Source organism: Mesocricetus auratus, unplaced genomic scaffold (genome assembly GCF_017639785.1).
Source record: "Mesocricetus auratus isolate SY011 unplaced genomic scaffold, BCM_Maur_2.0 Super-Scaffold_100021, whole genome shotgun sequence".
NCBI lineage: Eukaryota > Metazoa > Chordata > Mammalia > Rodentia > Cricetidae > Mesocricetus > Mesocricetus auratus.
This window is the reverse complement of record NW_024429202.1, coordinates 27,204,010-27,223,522: the sequence shown is the minus strand read 5'-3', so window position 1 is coordinate 27,223,522 and position 19,513 is coordinate 27,204,010. Positions and strand designations below refer to the sequence as shown.

Genomic DNA, 19,513 nt, shown 5'->3' with positions numbered 1-19,513 from the left:
GGCATGTGTTCCTTCTGTTTGCTTTTCTGCTGTGTAAAGACAGTGTGGTTTGGGAGTCTCTTTAAGTGCTTGGTGTTTCCTAGTTCTTGTGACAGACACAAGCTTAGCAGGGTAAAAATCTTGGGGTGGTAGTGGAATGGACATGGGAGATCAAAAAGAAAAGGGCGTGGAGGGTGGAGAGACACCGCAGTGGTTAAGAACACTTGCTGCTTGCTCTTGCAGAGGACCTGGGTTCGAGTCCCAGCCCCCACACGGTGGTTCACAATTCCCTCTTCTATTAAGCAGGCTCACAGCTGTGCACACACGCAGGCGTACAAAACACTCTCACACACATAAAGATAAAATGAATCAACCTTTTAAGAAGGGTGGTGGGGAGTCCAGAGATGGCTCAGAGCACTTCCCAGCACTCACGTTGAGTGACTCAAAACTCCAGCTGGAGATCACAAGCCTTTTTTCTGTCCCAGCTCTTCCCCAGCACTCATGCGAGCAAATCCACACACAGCTCTACCCACGTGTACGCACAGCTAAAAATAAAAATGCAATCTTAGTACTGTGCATGGTGGCTGTCGCTTTAATGCCAGAACTCTAGAGGCAGAGGCAGGCAGATCTGTAATTTCAAGGCCATCGTGGTTCAAAATAAAACAAGAGAAAAGCATTTAAAAAAAGAACAATAATAAAAAAACATAAAAAAGGAATTATGTAAATATAATGCGAAACGTCATATATTTTCTCCCGAAGTTACTGCGGGTCATAACCATTTTCTACAAGGTCGTTTCCAACTGGCTTTCAGCTCGAGCCTGAGCTGAAGCCCGGAGCCTAGACGCGCGTCCCAGCATCCGGGCACCTCGCGCACGACTACCGGGAGCGCGCGCGCGCAGCTGCGTCACGTGCCCGGCGCGCCCCCCGGCCGGCGCGCGGCGGGCGGAAGTGAGGTCGTGGGCTGCGGTGTCTGCGCAGCGTCGTCGGTAGCGCGGGCCGCGGCAAGGCGAGCGGGAGGCAGCGCAGGCCTAGCGGTCGGCCGCTTCGGAGCGCTGTCTGGGCACTGCCCGTCGCCGAGCCACACGCCGTGCCGGCTCGGGCCGGCGCGCGCCGGTCCCGGAGGCGCAGGCCGCTGTAAGTCCGGGAAGCACGGGGGCGGCGGCTCGGGGCGGGCGCGGGCCGGAAGTGCGGTGCTTTGTGCAGCGCCTGGTCGGGCCGCGCGGGGAGCCGGGGCGCCGCTTTGTCCGAGGCGGGCCGGGGGGGCGGGGGGGCCTGTGCAGGGCCTGGGCGAGAAGGTCGCGGGTCACTCGGGATGCCGGCCGCCGCAGACCCAGCATCCCCTCTCTTGCAAGAAAAGGCAGACTTTGGAGGGTATCTTAGCAAGGAAAGGACGTTCCGGGGCACGGTCCAGGTTAATCTGAAAAGAAAAAAAAATAAAAAGAAAAGAAAAGGATATCTTGCTAGCGCGCCCACAGGAGGGTGTTCTCTCCTCCAGTGTCTCTTGTATTGTGTTAACTGGTGTTTAATCCGTCCCATACATTTCTTGGAGTGGTTTGCATGCAGGAAGGTTTGCTAGTGAAAAGGTTCGCACGTGCGCATACACACATGAAATTTTATTGTTTTAAAGAAAGGGGTTGTGTAGTTCCTAGACCGTAAACTCTCCGCTTCGCCTTGTTTAAGATGAGATTGCTTTCTGAAGTATGCCTAGATTTTAAATTAAAAGAGGTACTAGTTCGTGCAATCTATTAGAAACGCAGCCTTTAAAACTTTGGTAGGTTCAGAGTTAAAGGGTGGTTTTGCTTTGACAGCCAAGATTTGAGAAATGAGGCTACTTTTCCTAATGCAGAAGCTACCACGGTGGAAATCGTTCAAGATTTTGCTTCTTTAAGTCTTTGTGTACAGCAGGCATACTTCGGCAGTATCTGTAGTTTACTCGTGCAGCATTTTGGAATGTTTTGACATGCATGAAAACCTTTAAGGGTATTTAAATTAATTACGACCAGAACTGAACGAAAGTTAAGATCTCGCAGACGGGTGCTCTAGGTTTTGAGTTGCTTGCCTCTGTGTTCACCTAGGTCATGATTGAGAAGCAATTGCTAGAATTGCCTTCTTCCACCCTCCTAAGAGTGCAAGTGACCCTCTGTATAAGGCAAGTGCCTGGAACCCCAGGGGGAGGAGGAAGCTGCCACAGATTGAGTGGAACTAGCTCTACACCTGCCTTTTAGACCATCTTAATCAGACAGAATGGTAACATAACCGATTGTGTTAATGTGATTTTTTAAACCCTGGGGGGAAAATAGCACAGCACTGCAGAGATAAGTGATTGGAGTTGGGAAAAATAAGACAAGTGCATTTAAAAAATAATTTTTTGTAGGTCCAGTGGTTTAAGGAAGTTATCTCCCTAACTTGTCTTATATCGACAGTTAACTTTTCTGGACTGGTTGCAAACAATTTCAAAGCATGTGTGTGTCCATGTAACAGTTGTGATATAACTGCTTCTGTCTGTGTTCTGTATGCTTTTCGAGATCAGAGTGTCCTCCACAAAAATACATGAGTTCTGTCCTGGGAGTTTGCAAACAGCAGTGAAAGCTGAGTTTGGAGAAGTGGAGAGTTTTCTTGTAAGATGTACTTCCCTCGCTATCAGAGGTCACTTACTGATTTTTTTTTCTAATGAGTTTGTAGCTTATTTATTGGTGCCTCTGGGTAGAAATGATTAAAGCATGCAGAAATGAATGTTGCTGCTATGAAACACTGTCGGGCCTTGACAATTTTGCAATTAACACATTAGCCGAAAACTAATGTTTAGGTCACTGTATGTTTTAAAACTCAAAGTAGGGGCTGGAGAGATGGCTCAGCAGTTAAGAGTGCAGAGGGCTTATTTCCCCAGTGCCTGTCTCAGGCTGCTCACGCTGCCTGTAACCCCAGCTCCAAAGCGTTTGGCACCCTCTTTGACCCCCATGGGTACTCCCACACACAGGCGGCATTCACTCACAAGGCACAAACATAAATACAGATAATAAAAAAATCTGTCTTGATTGCCTTAATTGGGAGAGTCTTATTTTGTAATTTTGTCTTTTCCCACCCTGGAGCTGAGGACCTTAGGTGCTTAGGACCTGGGCGTTCTAGCCACTGAGCTAAATCCCTAACCCCATAAAAACAAATTCTAGAAAACTCAAAGTCTTTCATTTTAATGACGTGCTTGTAATTGCTGAATTTATAGTTGAGGAATCCTTGCAGTCTTTTGACGGGTAAGTATGTGGTTACTTTGTTCTGACACAGGCATCAAACCACTCACAGTGTTCCCATAATTGAGTAATTGCAAAGGGAAGACTTAAGAATTCTACTCCTGCATTCAGTTGAGGCTGGGTACCTGGTCTGCACCAGCTCAGAATAGGGATTGGTGGTTGCTATGTGACCACTGGCACCAGAAGCACAGCTAGATAGGAACCCTGGGTCTTTCTTTGTTTTTTTCATGATACAAAGAGACACTGTATGCAGCCATATTCCCCACATACTGAAGTAAAGTTTAGTAGCATTTTGCAGTATTTGCCCTTTTTAAAGAAATTAAATTACAGGTATCATTCATATTGCTATATTTTGTCTTTCTAAAAATTTTCATATTGCCATATAAACACAAAAGCATTACCACAAATAACAAACTCCACTGTTGGGTGCTCAGCCTGTGTTCACTTTCAAGCCTACTAAAATACGTTTTTTACGTATCTTTCCATATAAATCAGAATCTAAACACGCTCTACCTATTGTCTTTAGTATAAGTCTAGTTTTATATCAGACATCCTCTCTCACCTGTGTTCATACCATTGAAGAACAAACATTTGTCCTTGACACTCCTTTTGGCTTTGTGTGGTTTGCTTCATAATCCTATTCCATGTAGTCCTCAAACTCCTTGACATTCCTGTAAACTGGACATTACTGTGACACTTGGAGCAGAGCACCTTGGGTGTAGAGAGTAACAGACGCTTGTCATGTGAGGGTGCATATAATGTGAGTAGTTAGGTTGATTTGATAGGTTTACATTTGACATCTGCTAATCAGGTGTGCTTTGATAATTCCGAGTTAGACTTTAAATGCCGTAAGTTAAATTTCATTAATAGGAGTCTCATGTGCTATCTGTGCTGGCTAGGTATTAGTGAGCCCCCTCTATGCAGGGAAACTGAGCCACACAAGGTATTTTTTACTGCTTTTGGGCTCACAGTCTTTGAGGGCACTCTCACCATTGAATACATAATTTAAGGAGGGCTTTTTCATTTGGTCACGGAACTGTTACTGCTTTTCTTTCAGCACACTAAGACATTTTGCCAATTGAAAGGGGAACTGCAATGCTTTCTTTTATCTGTCTCTTTCGGTGCTGGGATAGAACCTAGGACTTCAAACATGCTGGGCAGATAGGTGCACTGCCTCTTAAGTTTTTATCATTAGTCTCTGGAGTAATCTGACTTCCCTGAAATGCCTCTTGTCCTTGGCTCTGACCATGCTACCCCAATTCTCATTGCTGCTGCTCCTTTTGGAGGAGTTCCACCAGATTTTGTTTTCAGCACTCAATCCTCAAAGGATTCTGATCTCTTTTGCTCTTACCATGGTTTATCCCAGATCATTAATCATGGTTTTTCTCACTTCTTGAAATAGCTATAATCTACATGCTAGTGAAACAAAGATGCATGTTTTCCATCTCTAAGTAAGTAGTGGATGGTGCTTTTTCTAGACTGTCAACTTAGAAGGGAACTGTGACTTGCTCTTGTTTTCTCAGTAGCCTTTACATAGCACTGTGCTTATCTTGACCTTAATTAAGAAAGTGAAGTGCAGCCGCTGCTCAGAGTAGAAAATTAATTTGGAAAGAATTTACTTCTTCAGAGATGACAATTGAAACAGAAGCACCATAAAGGTTGGGGACTGAGGATTGCCAGGGGCAGTTTGTCTTTTCTTTTTAAACATGTATTCATTTGTTATGTATATAATGTTCTGGCATGTAGAGGGTTGTGAGCCACCCTGTGGTTGCTGGGAATTGAACTCAGGACCTCTGGAAGAGCAGCCAGTGCTCTTAACCTCTGAGCCATCTCTCCAGCCCCAGTTTGTGTTTTCTTAAAGTGTGAGAAAACACACAACTGAGTTTGCTTCTGTTATGCCTTTGGCCCTTGTTTCTCCATCCACAGGTCTGTATTGTCCAGTGCTGAGAACTCATGATGTGACCCTCTAGCCTCTCCAGTTGTAGGCCACTAGGCCCAGACTTTTTTTATCTTTACTTTTTTAAAAGAGCAATTTGGGAGGGCTGGAGAGAAGTCTCATTAGTTATTAACACTTCTGCTCTTGAAGAGGACCCAAGTTTGGTTCCCAGCAGCTACAACAGGTGCTTCACAAGCCCCTGTAACTCCAGCTTCAGGGGATCCAACACCCTCTTTGACACCCACTGACACCTGCATGCACGTGTGTGTGTGTGTGTGTGTGTGTGTGTGTGTGTGTGTGTGTGTGCGCGCGCGCGCGCGCGCTCCCTCCCTCCCTCCCTCTCCCTCTTTCTCTCTCTCTCTCTCTCTCTCTCTCTCTCTCTCTCACACACACACAATTAAAAACTTTAAAAGAGCAACTTTATCTCCCGTTTTAAATTAAAGATCACCTTAATTCTTCCCACCTCAGATAGTAAGTGGTGCACCAGATGAAGAATAGTGCGAACTCGATGTGATCTCGTTGGGTGATAGAAGTAAGAGGCACTTGGAGATAACTAATGAAAATGTTACTTCTTTTGGAGATGAGGTTGAATGAACTTTGCAGGAGAAAAGATTAGTATCTGTCAAAACATTGAGCTGGTTAACAGAGTGTCTGGACAGTAATCTTTTAGGAAAAATACATTTAGTCAAGACAGAAGTGGAAAAGAAATACCAAACCAAACCCCCCCCATGCCCCGAGGTGATCACTGTTCTGGTTTGTGTGTTTCTTTCAAGAGTGACGTTTTTTATTCTGGGGTGCATCTATTATTATAAATTTTATTTATTGAGACAGGCTCTCACACAAGCTTAGAATGGTGTTGAACTTGTGGTGTTCCTCCTGCCTCAAATGTCTGTGTGCTGGGATTGCAGAGAAGAGCTATCATGCTAGGCTCATATAGCTTTTTTCCCCCCAGTGGGCAATTGAATCCAGTGCCTTGCACATTCTAGACAAAGACTCAGACCCTTTAAATACTTGTAAAGCAACTGCATAATAATTTATGGTCTGGATATATTTTGATTTAACTGTTACAAGGGCATTGAGGTTAATTGTATTTTCTCATCTTAAGTAGGGCTGTAGTGGATATCTTTTCCCTTAGTTCTGATGGATTGAAGGGAGTTATGAAGAAAAGGATACTGGAACCTGATTGAGCACCTCTAGTTTTTGGAGCACCCAGTGTTTATTTTCTGGTCCCTGTTGTTTGGGAGCAGCCAAAAATCTATTGTTTTATAGTGGGCAAGAATAACATTTGCTGCTTGCTCTTTGGGGCTAATGGAGAAAATTCTGGATACAAGAAGTTGGCTAAATCGCCTTTTTTTCTCCCCCTTTAGTTCTTGACATCATGAATCCTGTTTATAGCCCTGGGTCTTCTGGGGTTCCCTATGCAAATGCCAAAGGAATTGGATATCCAGGTAAGCAAGTTGAATTTTGTTTTCCTTATTGACCTTTAAACATTTTATGTCCACATAGCATAAACATTTACAGTGGCTGTGCTGACTAATTTTATGTCAGCTAGATGCAAGCTAAAGTCATTTGGGAAGAGGGACCCTCAATTGCAAAAATGACCCACCAGATTGCCCTGTCCCAGATTGTATAAGAAAGCAAGCTGAGCAAGCCATGGGAAGCAAACCAGTAAGCAGTGTTACACCATGACTTTTGCTTCCCTTCCCTCCCTGACTTCCCTTCATGCCGGACTGTCAGCTGTAAGATTAAATGAACCCTTTCTCCTTCAAGTTGCTCTCAGACATGGTGTTTTATCACAGGAATAGGAACTATAAGACGGGTAAACCTAAGGGAGGGAGGGAGGGAGGGAGGGAGGGAGGGAGGGAGGGAGGGAGGGAGGGAGGGGAGAAAAGTCAAGAGATGTCTGGGTCTGGCCTTACACAGAGCTGTGGGTGGGGCCAAGACCTTCTTTCTCTACCTCCCAGTTCGTCCCATTTTCTCAGTATTTATGGGGTTCAGCCCTTTTGAGTAGGAGTCTCATGGTCTCTGCCATATAGGAAAGCCCAGTGTGGTTTCACAGTCCCTGTTCACACCTTTCTTGGGGCTTGTCCTGGTTGAACATGACTTCCATCTCCCTAGATAGAGGGGAGGTCCTATTGAATAACTTAAGGAATGTACCCCATCCTCACTTTAGTGAGTGGAGTCTGTCAGAGCTGAACTGGGGGAGGCCATAAAGCAAAACACTGGGGAACCGGGACTTTGGTCAAAAATTGCAGACAGTTGTCCTAATTGGTGACTAAACAAGAAGTAGTTATTTGTATGTTACAGTTTCATAGTGGGTCCTTCCCCTTTGAGTACTGAGGATGGAACCCAGAGCCTTGTGTATGCTCTGTAGCTGCTGCTGCTCACTGTATTTTTACCCCTTTTGTATTTTTGAGAAAGGGATTTGCTAAGTTATTTAGGCTGTCCTTGAATTCCCTTGGCTTGGCAATCTCTGTGCCTCAGCCTCTGAAGTGGCTGGTGTTGCAGGATTGTCATGCCTCGCCTTCATTCTGGGGCTTCAGATACGTTGGGGACAACCATCTTGGGACAAAACTCTAAGGAAATGGAGCAAAACTGAACTTGTAAGACGGGAGAGAAGTGTTCAGCCAGATTTGAAAGTGACGCAAGCCCATTTCGCTCGGTCAGAGAGTTGTAGATACTGTCTGCCCTGAGTATTTGCTGCTGTTTGTGGTATTCTAGCTGCCCAAATGGGGACAGAACAGGGTGCTTAGAATCTCCTGTGTGCTGGGAGTACAGTCACTAGGCTCCTCAGGCAATCTCTCTTGGGAGTGGTCCTCTCACCAAAGGGGTGGAGAGGGTGTGTTTGCTGGCTCCACAGGAAAGCTTGTGAGTCTATAAGGGCTCTGAGAAGAGCAGTGCTTGTAGACATTCTGGGGCACTGAGGCTCTAGTTCGTGTTACTTATACTTCCTAGTGGGGACATCCAGAAGTTGACGCCATCCAACATACTCTCTCTGCTGCCTTATCCCTGGAGTACCTGACAGCAGCAGATGCAGAATTACTGTGAAGTTTTTGTCTGAAATATGAGTTGTTTGGCCTTCCCGCAGAAAGTACTACCTGCTCATGTGCAAAATTATTACAAAACACGGGTGCTATTGGGAAAAGCCACTGGTCAGAATAATTACTGCATTGGAACCAGCAGGTAGAAGCCATGTCACAAGAAAGTTTAGAATGCTTGCACAACAGCCAAATTTCTAAGTGGAGAACAAGTTGAAGACGGATTAACTAAAAGAAATGGGGTTCAGGATAGTTAGTCCAGTGAGATCTAGAGTAATTTGAAGACAGAACACTGTTGAGAGTGAACCAAAGTGTAAAAGACTTGAGGAACTAGACTGACCAATTAAGAACTTTGAAGACTGGAGAGATGGCTCAGTGTGGACCTGAGTCGGGCCCCTATCAGACAGCTCAGTTGCTCTTTCTCCAGCTGCAGGAGAGGTGATGCCCTCTTCTGACCCCTTAGTTACCTACTTAAACCTGTGCACATTCTAATGCATACACAAACACGTGGGTTTTTGTTTTGGGGTAAAGTAAGAGAGGAAATAGACTGGTTAAGAACTGTGAGCATCACATCAGAAGAATTTAGAGAAATTAGAAGGAGAAAGGGACAACTTTTCAGTTGATGAAAAGCAGTTTGGTGATAAGACCTACTGTTTTTAAAGTGTTAACACTGGTTTAAATGGAATAGCTGAAGAGGATCCTGAATAAATATGGAGCCGGAGCAATAACCAAACACCCATGATATTAGTTTACCTGATAAGTCTTCTTCTGGGACTTGGATTCTCTGCTCATCAGGCTGGCGAGGCTGTGGTACTGAGAGGTGCTGACTTTGTCCCTGCCTCTTGTGCAGGCAGGCAGGGGTTGGCACACCCTGTGTGAGACCCAGGTTAAGGCTCTGTGGATGTGCTTCAGCACCAGGCAGCTCTGACAAAGCCTTGGTGTATCTGCTGGCCCTTTGGCTGTCTCTTACTGACCAGTCCTCCGTGAGAGGACTTTTAGAGTAAACCGTTACTTTAGGTGTCTTGTTTTTGTTTATTTTGTTTTTATTTATTTTTTTATTGAGAGAGGGAACTCTGAAACAACCTTCAGTGTCATTTATGTAGTGTTTTATACTTTAGTTACCTTCTGTGTATTTTTGGTTTGACTATTTTAAAGTCTCCCTGAGGATACTGGGTCCTAGTATCTAGGGCACCAGATATGTGGAATATGTGCTCATCGAATCTTAGGCCAGCATAACTTCAGCACAAAGGTTGATGGGACATGGAGGGAAGTCTTTCTCCGAATGCTGTCTTGTGTAATGATTATTGGTATTAATTATTGTTTGTTACTGTTTCCTCATTTGTTTGGTTTTAATATCCCCCCCCCCGAGATAGAATTTTTCTGTGTAGCTTTGGAGTCTGTCCTGGAACTCTCTCTGTAGACCAGGCTGGCCTTGAACTCACAGAGATCCATCTGTCTGCCTCTGCCCTCTGAGTGCAGGGATTAAAGGTGTGCGCTACCACCTGGTTTTTAATTTTACTTAATGTGTTTAATACAGGTAATAGAAGTGGAATATAATGTCAGGTTCTCTGGCTTTGAGCCACCATGTGAGTGCTGGGAATTGGACTAGGGTTCTCTGTAAGAGCGATATCTCCAGCTCATTTCCTCATTTATAACACCTGGTTTTCTTCATTTCCGTTTATTCCTTGCCGTGTTTTTAAAGGGATTTATTACATTTAATTATCGTGTGTCGTATACATGTGCCGTGTTGTGCCTGGGGAAGTCAGAGAACAACTTAAGGGAGTCAGTTCTCCTTCCACGATGTGGATCCCAGCAATCCAACACAGGTTGTTAGGCTTGGCAACAAGTTCTTTAACCTACTGAACTTTCTTGCTTGCCTTGCCATGGCTTTTTTCTTTGTGTGTGTGTGTGTGTGTGTGTGTGTGTGTGTGTGTGTGTGTGTGTGAGAGAGAGAGAGAGAGAGAGAGACAGAGAGAGAGAGAGAGACAGAGAGAGAGACAGAGAGAGAGAGAGACAGAGAGAGAGAGAGACAGAAAGAGGGACAGAGGGGGGGGGGGGGGACTGATTCTCACGTGTTCTTGGTATCTTTTGGACTAAGGAAACTTTTATTAATCTTCTATTAGCTTTTATACTTTGTTGGAACAGTGTTTGATGATATAGCTCAGGCTGGCCTCTAACACTCAGCCCTCTTTTGTTCAGTAATTACGGGTGTGAAACATTGTGTCCAGTTAAGAAAATACCGTCACATTTTGTACTGTGTCTTTATATGCTATTGCTCACCTTAAGGTGCACGGGTTTGTTGTTGCTTGTTATGGGACAGTGTCTCTGTGTAGCCCTGGCTGTCCTAGAACTTGCTTAGCAGACCAGGGTGACCTCAAACTCAGACAACAGCCTGTCTCTGCCTCCTGAGTGCTAGGATGAAAGGCATGCGCCAACATATTTCTGAAATAAGCCATTTAAAATAAAAAAAAAGTCTTCCCTGCAGCTTGTCGCTGAATTTGTGTGTGGTATGTGTGGTGATGGGGTGTGGATGGGTGGATGGTGTGTGTAGTTGAGAAATGCGGTATGGATGTGGGGGGGGTTGACGTCTGTTTTGCTTATATTTTAGTGATGTAATTTTGTTTTCTATAATGTCTGTTAATTATCACAAACTTTGTATATTAAAACAATAGAAATTTATGTCTTCATGTTCTCAGAATCCAGAAGTCTGAGATTAAGGCACTAGCAGAGCTATTTTTCCTCTGGGCTCTCTGACGAGAGTCCACTTGAGCTTGTCCCCTTCTGACTGTCCTTCCATTTTTTGCCTCTGCTCACACGCTCTCTTCCTTTCCTGTGTGTTTTAGTAAGAATGTTTACCATTGAGTTCAGGGCACAGTCATATCTCTGGCCTTTTTCCATATAAGGTCATAGTCATAAGATTCCAGGGATCTGATGATCTTTTGGGGGGATTCTCCCTCCCTTTTAAATCTCCAACATTGAATATGTTGACAGTTACTCTCTATGCCAAGGAGGTAGAGCTGATATTGAAGGAGACAGGCCTTGGTAACAACACCTGGAGGACCTTTTCAGGAAGAGCGTTAGGATTGCAAGGAGACAGAATTGCCAAACCTTGCTGCTTGAAGCCTGCAGACTAGAGGTTAAGAGTGAGAGTCTGGTCTGCTGTCATTTTGCAGCTGGCTGAGGCAGTGTGCAGGGAGGGCCTTGCAGAGCTGCTGCCCTGGGCTTTGTGCTGCCTGGGAGGTGGGCTGTGTTCAGTTTAGGTTGGGGTGAAGAGTAGAATGACTCCCAGGTGGCTGAAGGGATGGAGCAGGGCGGGTATAGAAGCAGCATGGCTCCTCAGGAGATGGAGAGAGGGTGTTGATGCCCACAGACCAGGTGTGTCATGACACCGTCCATTAAACTAAGTGCCATTAGTGTGTTTTTTGTTTAATTTCAGAGTGTATTAACACACTGTTAGAAGGTTGGGATGGACTCTCTGGAGAGTCCTGAAGGGTTATGAGGGAGATATGAGGGAATTTTGATTTTTGTGGCAGTTATTAAAGAGGACTGTGGGATATGACCTAGTTAGTGGCATTTCTGACTTTTCAAAAATAAATCATTAAGTTTTTTCCCCTAACTGATTCTCTGGTTCCTGAGCATTGTCTTGGTGAGTGGATCCTGCTTGACCTGGCTTGCTTTGGGTCTATGGTGGCTGTCAGGGTTGGTCCACAGAACATTTGTGGAAGTCACTGCCATTGGTGTCCAAAATAAGTAAAGCTGATACAACATCTGTGTACTGCACACTGTTTTACTGACTGGAGAAGGCGAGTGGAAAAGAAGGAAACCAGAAGAGAAGCTGACCAGTCCTGCTAAGGTAGAGGAGAATCTGAAGATCGAGGGAAGCCCCTGGAGGCTGAGGCTTCAGCAGAAGAGAACTGAGTCCTTGCAGGGATTGCTGTGCACAGTTGGAGTGGTGGCCCCATTCCAGCACAGACCTTCAGGGTTGTTCAGGAAGGCTTTGGGGAGGTGGGATGGTGAAGCAGGACTTCATGTGAGGACACTCTGGCCGTAACAGCTTGTCGCCCTGTGGGTCACTAGGGTTGGTATGGCTGATTTGACTGGCTAAGCGGGTGCCCCCTCCTCCCTTACCACTGCCTGTGAGCTCTTCCCTAAACTGTACACTCAGGTGACTTTCCCTGACAGAGGAACACTATTTTCAGCTGAGGCAGCAGTTCTCAACCTGTGGGTCATGACCCCTTTAGGGGGAGTCAAATAACCCTTTCACAGGGATTACCCTAAAACCATCAGAAAACACAGATTCATAACAGTAGCAAAATTATAGTTATAAAGTAGCAACAAATAATTTTATGGTTGGGGGTCACCAGAGCAAGAAGAACTGTATTATTACAGCATTATGAAGGTTGAGAACCACTCGGCTAAGGCTTTATGAATGGCTGCTTTGCCGTAGTAGATCTGCACATAAGGGGCCCCAGCCAAAGGAAGAAGGTGCTTGTTTCTAAGCACAGCAACCTGACTTCGATCCTTGTAGCAGGCTTTCTTTTTGGCCACCAATCGGCTCCCAAATCGTGACATGGCCTTAGCTTTGGTTATCCCATTAGCTCTTACAACTTAACCTCTTTCTCTTCATCTACGCTTCGCCTCAGGGCTTTTTACCTTCCTTCCTTCCTTCCTTCCTTCCTTCCTTCCTTCCTTCCTTCCTTCCTTCCTTCCTTCTTTCTGTATATCTTATTGTGACTGCTTCTCATGTCTGGCTGGCTGACAGCTGCCTGGCTTCTGGCCCCAGACTTGTTCCTCTCTTATCTCCTTCATTCTCTTATTCTCTAGATTTCTCCTCCTACTTACTCTCTCTGCCTGCCAGCCCTGCCTATCCCTCTCCCGTCTAGCTGTTAGCTGCTCAGCTTTTTATTAAACCAGTCAAGTGTCTAGGCAGGCAGAGTGAATCAAATGTAACACATCTTTACATAATTAAACAAAAGGCAGGCAAGGTGAAACAAAGCAACGCATCTTTACATAATTAAACAAATGCAGCAGAAACAAATGTAACACACCTTCATATAGTTAAAGTAATATTCCACAGCATAAACAAGTATAATACATCTTTGCCTAGTTAAAATAATATTCCGAAACAGATCCTGGAGACCCACTTGGTAGCAGGAGAGGAGGAACTTCTGTAAGTTCATGGCACACTGGAGCTCATACCCATTTACACACAAAATAGTAAATGTAATAAGAATTTAAGACAACAGCAGCAACAATGAAAATATCTGAAAAAGTCACCTCCAAAGAATATCTCAAGAAAAGGAACTTTAGTCAAAACCTTCAAAGAACCCTTTCCTCGCCCATGCAGATGCATGCACACAGACACAGATGCATGCATTTTTTGCCTCTAGTTTTTGCCGAGTTCTGAGTGTCTTCACTCTGGGAGCTTCCCTAAGGGGTTATGATACCACCTGCCTTTAGTCCCAGCAGTTGGGAGGTATAGGCAAGGATCACAACTTCAGGGTCATTCTCAGTTAACATAGTGAGTTTGAGGATAGCCTGGACTACATGAGTCTATGTCTCACAAAACAAACAGCAACAAAGCCCTCCATCTTGAGTGCCCTTGGTGACACCTTTGGACGACCTCAGCACAGTCTTGGTAGGAAAGCAGCACAGCTCCTCACAAGCAATAGTGGTAGTTAGTAGTCAAGGCTTGGGGTGCTGGGCCCTTTGCCCAGAGGCTGTGAAGACTTCTTGCTGTCCTGCTGTCCTGCTGCCAGGAGTGCTAGGTGAGCGTCTGAGGCTCCCTTGCCTGGTGGACACCACAAGGACAGGGCTCTGTTAAATATCTTACTTGATATATCTGTGTGATTGTGTCTGTGGCTGTGGGTTAGTGTGACTAAAGACTTGGTTGTATCATGAAAAGTCACCTTGGGTGCTGGAGACATGGCTCATGTGAAAAGCACTTGCTGCTGCTCTGGGAGAGAACCAAGTTCTCTGTTACTAGCACTCAAGTAGTAGCTTACAACTGTTTGTCTGCTAGCTCCAGGAGTTTGACACCAACTTCTCACCTCCAATGGCACCTGTACCCATGTGGGCACATACAGACAATCAAGCACAGATGTATGCGTGAAAATTTAAAAATTAAAAGGTAATCTTCAGCAGGGTATGTCAGTACATGCCTATAAGTACGTCCTCCATAGGCAGTGGCAGGAGGCTCCTGTCTCTAAGAAAGAAACAGATGATCTTGCTTCTGTGTGGATTCTGATTGAGTTTTCCTATTCTGGGCATCTTTGAGGTTAATTAGAGCCCCCTTAGGTAGACGACTGGAGTATAATGATATTGACAACTTAGGCTCCTAACTGGCCACCTTGAACTAAGGGAGCTGGAGATTAGAATTTCAGAAATGTGAAGACCTCTGAAATGAATTTGAACAAGAACAGACATTACTAGCTTTTAAATACAATACTGTAACTCTGTCTTTGCAGTCACTGAGAATGTGTGACCTTAAAACACCTACCTCTGTATCAGCAAAAAGTAGGCTCTAGGGTGGGTCCAAGCTCACTTTGAATCTTGGTTCTTTGTGCAGTGAAGCCAGGTGAGGATAATGACTTAGTGCGTGATGCTGAGTGTTCTTGCTGACTTAACATTTTTGGTTATGAGCCTAGCCTTTAACGGCTGAGCCATTTCTCCAGCCCTCTTGCTGACTTACAAATGATGCGATTCTGTGGTGAAACTGCCAGGGATGTTGGGATTTTTAGACTCCATCTTGGATTCTTCTCCCTTCTTCCCTTTTTCCTTATGCTAAAAATTATGACTTAGCTGTTCATCTATTCTTTTTTAATCTAGACAGGTTCATGCTGTGTGTAGTCCTCATTGGTCTGGAACTCAGCTACTTAGCTGCCTCCCAAGTGCTAGGATTAAAGATGTGTACCACCATACCTAGCTTTACTTGTCTGTTCTTATAGAGTAGTTTTGGCCCTGGGATTGAACCTAGGGTCTTGCACATGCTAAGGGTATACTCTATACTAAGTTGCACACCTGCCCTTTGATTCAGCTATTCTGGACAGTGGACTGCTAACTCAATTTCCACCTAGTTGTAGAATGCGAGCATTTAATTATAGGTCTAACAGACTAGGTTACATTTTGTGACTCGTCAAAATTCTGAGAAAATTCTAGAGACAATTTTGTTCGAGCACAGTGTGTGGAGTTCTACAATCAGCGATAAGGAGGCTTGGTGTTCAGGTGGCTGCATTTCATTGATAATGCTATTGTGCTGTGTGTTTTCCTGCAGCTGGTTTTCCTGTGGGCTACGCAGCAGCTCCTGCCTATTCTCCTAACATGTACCCCGGAGCAAATCCTACCTTCCAAACAGGTATGTACTGCATGACAGGTATCTTGTGGATAGCTGGGGGAGGAGGTGTGGAATTAGGATTTGTGGTTGGGTGGCTTTCTACGTTGATAAATGAACCTGTCGATGAGTTTAATCAAAACTTAGTTCTGAGTGCATATAAGCTCTGCTTTACTGAGTTTCTCAGGGCCTCGCACTGCAGTCTCTGGGCTATATGGATAATTCTTTGTGCCAGATATCTGTTCTTAGCATAGGACTTAATGCTCGGAACTGAAGACCATTTTGTCATTGAGTTCTGTCCATAGCGCTGTGGTTATATCTTAAAAAGCAAACTTGTGTTTGAGAACATTTTCAGATTTGAGAAATTGCTGGTTAAAATTGAAAATGAGTTTGTTTGACTCTGAATTTCATTAAGATTGTTTAGTGAGATTTTTTTCCTACATCTCCGGTGTGGGCTGTCAACTTCTCTTGAGCTTTACTTACTCAGGACAGTGTGATTCCTTTGAGAGTGTTGGCTCATGCTTTGACATAGAGCTGAGCTTGACCCATGGGAAGGCTGCTGGGAAGAAACCAGCAGTGCCCTTCCTGTGAATTCCTTGCTTGTGACTCATATAGTCTACCCTTCTATCCATCTCTTCTGTGCCTAGCCTGACTGCCTTTCTTAGCTCAGACCCAAAGAAAAATTTGGACATGGTGTTTCTGCTTCAGTGGTTTTTGTCCTAGGTTCATATTCCTGCTCACTTAAGTCATGTGAGTGTACATGACTGTATGCCCAGAAGAAGTTTAATGGGAGACAAGAGTCCCTGCTTGAACCTCCTAGCTCTTTCCCATAGTGGTTTCTCTCTCTCCATCTTGTGAGTTTTGTCTCGTTCCTTTTCACACACTTGGCCCCCTGTGCCTGCCATTAGATTGCTGTGAAACATCTTCAGCAGCTGGTCCACAGTGTTTCTCAGCAGGGGTGCCAACAGGTTCTGCCACCCTGTTCCTTTTGCTAAGATACTTTACATTCTGTAGCTTCCCTTCAAACAGTGCTCTTGTGTATATAACACAACAAACTGCACATACTTATAGCATATGTTTCATCATTTTTGCTGTGACGTGTACCTCTATCACAGTTGATAGTGAACATACCTGTTTGGGCAAATTTTGTTCTGCCCATTTCAACTTTACTGGGTGCCAAAGAATCACAGATGTGTTTTCTCTTGGAATAGGTGAGTTGTTTTCTAAATTTTTGTATAACTGGAATCACATAAAATGCACTTGGTCATTGTGGGACTGACATCTTTTACTGGATGTGTAAGTACTTGGACTTTCCTGTTGTGGTACCTGTTACTACTTCCTCTCTTCTTTTGCTAAATTGGGAAACATCACTTGCTTGTCTGTTGACTAGCTACTGGCATTTGTGCTCTTTGAGTTTGGGTGTTTGCATATAAAATTCATTTTGCAGATTTTCTGGATGTTTTTAGCATAAGTCTATGGATATGCTTTCTTTTTCTTTTCTGTTTTTTTCTTTTTTCTTTTTCTTCTTTTTTTTGAGTAAATGCAAAGGGATGAAGTAGCTGATTCTTAGGGCAAGTAAGAAACTGCCAAGAAAGTCTTCCAGAGTGACTGCTATTTATGTTCCCCTCTGTCATGTATTTATTAGTTCCAGGCCTCTGCCATTTGTAGCTCTGGTGTGATCAGTCTTTTCTGTCTTTGCTGTACTAGTGGGTATCTAATGATTTACAGTTATAGTTTTGTTTTGAACTGCCATGACAGTCACATTGATCTTTTCATGTGTTAATCTACCATTTGACTGACTTTGGTAAAGAGTTGTGTTTCTGGGCCTGGTCTACCAGATACTGTGGGGGCTGATGCAGAAGAATCCTAATTCAAGGCCTGTCTGTGCTACAGAGTGAGTTCAAGGCTAGCCTGCACAACTTAGAGAGACTCCAGTTTCCTATAAAAAGTGAATGAGGGACTGGAGACCGAGAGATGGTTCAGTGGTTGAGAGCAGTTGTTAACATTGCAAATTTCAGGTCCTAGTACCCCTGTGAGGCAACTCACAACTACCTATAACTGCAGCTCCAGGGGATCTGATGCTAATCTGCACACAGGTGCAGACACTAACATAATTAAAAACAAATACATCTTTAATTAAAAAAGTAGAATGAGAACTTTGGGTAAAATCAGTGATGGAGCAGTTGGCAGCTTGTGCGAGGACCTGGGTTCAGTCCCTACTAACACCCCTCCAAAAGGAAGAGAATATGCATATCTTTAACAGTATTAGTTACTACGTTTGTTTTTTAAGGCAGTTAGCAATGTATTTGTATAGATTTTGTTTGAAGATTTGTTTTTGTTTTCTGTATGAACATTTGTGTACATGTATGTATGCTCACCACATGCATGCCAAGTACCTGCAAAGGTCAGAAGAGACTGATGGTTCCCCTGAAACTGGAGTTACAGGTGGTGTGAGCCACCATGTGCATGCTGAAAACCAAACCTGGGTCCTCCACAAGAGTAGCAAGTGCTCTTAACTTCTTAGGCATCTTTCCGGCCCACTTTTTTAAGTGTGTGTGTTCTTGTGTGCGTTTCTTTGTAGCATGTGCAGGTGCCCCAGAAGCCAGAGAGAACATGAGATCCCCTGGATCAGGAGTTAGGGGCAGTTGTGAGCTACCTAATATGGGTGCTGGGAACTGAACTCAGGCCTTGTGCAAGAGCAGTATGCATTTTTAATCATTGAGCCATCTATGCAGTGCGTGTCTCTTCCCACTCTCCCCACTCAGAATGTCTTGAACGCCTGGGCCTTAGCCTCCTGAGTAGCTGAAGGTGAGCTGTACTACTCACCTGCTTAGAGACCAAGTTTGTTCTGTTGCTGAGTTGTTTTTTGTTTTGTTTTGTTTTTTTGGGGGGTTTTTTGTTTGTTTGTTTTTACGAGACAGGGTTTCTCTGTATTGTTTTGGAGGCTATCGGTCCAGTCCAGCCTCGAACTCACAGAGATCTACCTGCCTCTGCCTCCCGAGTGCTGGGATTAAAGGCGTGCGCCACCACCGCCTAGCTTGTTGCTGAGTTTTTAAGAATTAATTTTTTTTTAATCAGATTCATGATTACATGGGCTTTTCTCCTAGTTTTTTCCTCCTTCTATATGTCTTTCACAGAGCAGAAGTTTTAAAAATTTGATGAGGTTCTTTTGTGGACTACATTTCTGGTATCCTGAAAATCTGCCCCAAATGATGATTTTCTTCTTCTTTTTTTTCCCAGCAGTTTTAGCCGGTACATTTGGGGCTTTCATTCATTTGGAGCTAATTGTATGTAGCACTTGGTTAGATTGGAATGCATCTTTGTGGATTAGTGCTTCCTGCACTCATGCTGTAGCACACCATTTGTACTTACCTCCTTACTTAACACCAGCTTTCTTCCTAGAGTACAAGCCGATGTGAAAAGGGCTAAAGACTTTCTACCAATTTTCATAGTTTTCCTAAGAATGCCAAAAGCAAGGGTGTGGGGCGGGGACAGATGATAACCACCTTTCTCGGCTCTCCTGCTAGAGAGAAGAGTCCTTTCTCGTCCTCTTTTCAAGACCGCTCTCAGATGAATCCTTGAGTGCAGAAGCAGTAGGAGCAGCAGTGACCCACACTCCTGCCTTGGAAGTCTTTGTTGAAGAGTGCCAGACCCCTTGGCTGCCAGTCTCTTTAGTTGTGCTTTTGTTTTCAAGAGGCTTGGGATAAAGATGCTTATGTGAAATTGGTGAAGATAGGGGGAACTTTGAAGTCCTTACTGTCTCACCATGTAAATCAGAGCTGTGTGCTCCTGTTTTATGGGTTTTTGACATGTCATCTCCCTCTTCGGAGGACTAAGGCTAGCTCGTCACTGTAGACACAATAAGACGGGGAGTTTTTGTGAGTTTTGCTGCTTTCTTGATTGTTCTAGCACAGAGGTGCAGGTCTGCGGGGCTTCCTGGGCACCTTTGCGATGCTGTGGTCCTTCTTTTTCTTTCTTTAAAGAT

The 19,513-nt window shown here is 44.4% G+C and overlaps 1 protein-coding gene across 5 annotated transcripts in view; it reads left to right on the top strand.

The window, feature by feature from the left end:
* Positions 1-912: 912 nt before the first annotated feature.
* Fam168b (family with sequence similarity 168 member B) overlaps positions 913-19,513 on the top strand; it is a 31,399-nt gene continuing 12,798 nt past the window's right edge. For 2 of the 5 annotated variants that reach the window (XM_040729363.1, XM_040729362.1), the window contains exons 1-3: positions 916-1,113; positions 6,528-6,608; positions 15,472-15,552. In XM_040729363.1, the coding sequence (XP_040585297.1) occupies positions 6,539-6,608; positions 15,472-15,552 (151 nt within the window). In that variant the 5' untranslated portion in view covers positions 916-1,113; positions 6,528-6,538. Of the gene's footprint in view, positions 1,114-1,286; positions 1,391-6,527; positions 6,609-15,471; positions 15,553-19,513 lie in introns of those variants that run through there. The other 3 variants (XM_040729360.1, XM_040729364.1, XM_040729361.1) reach the window with 3 other exon arrangements.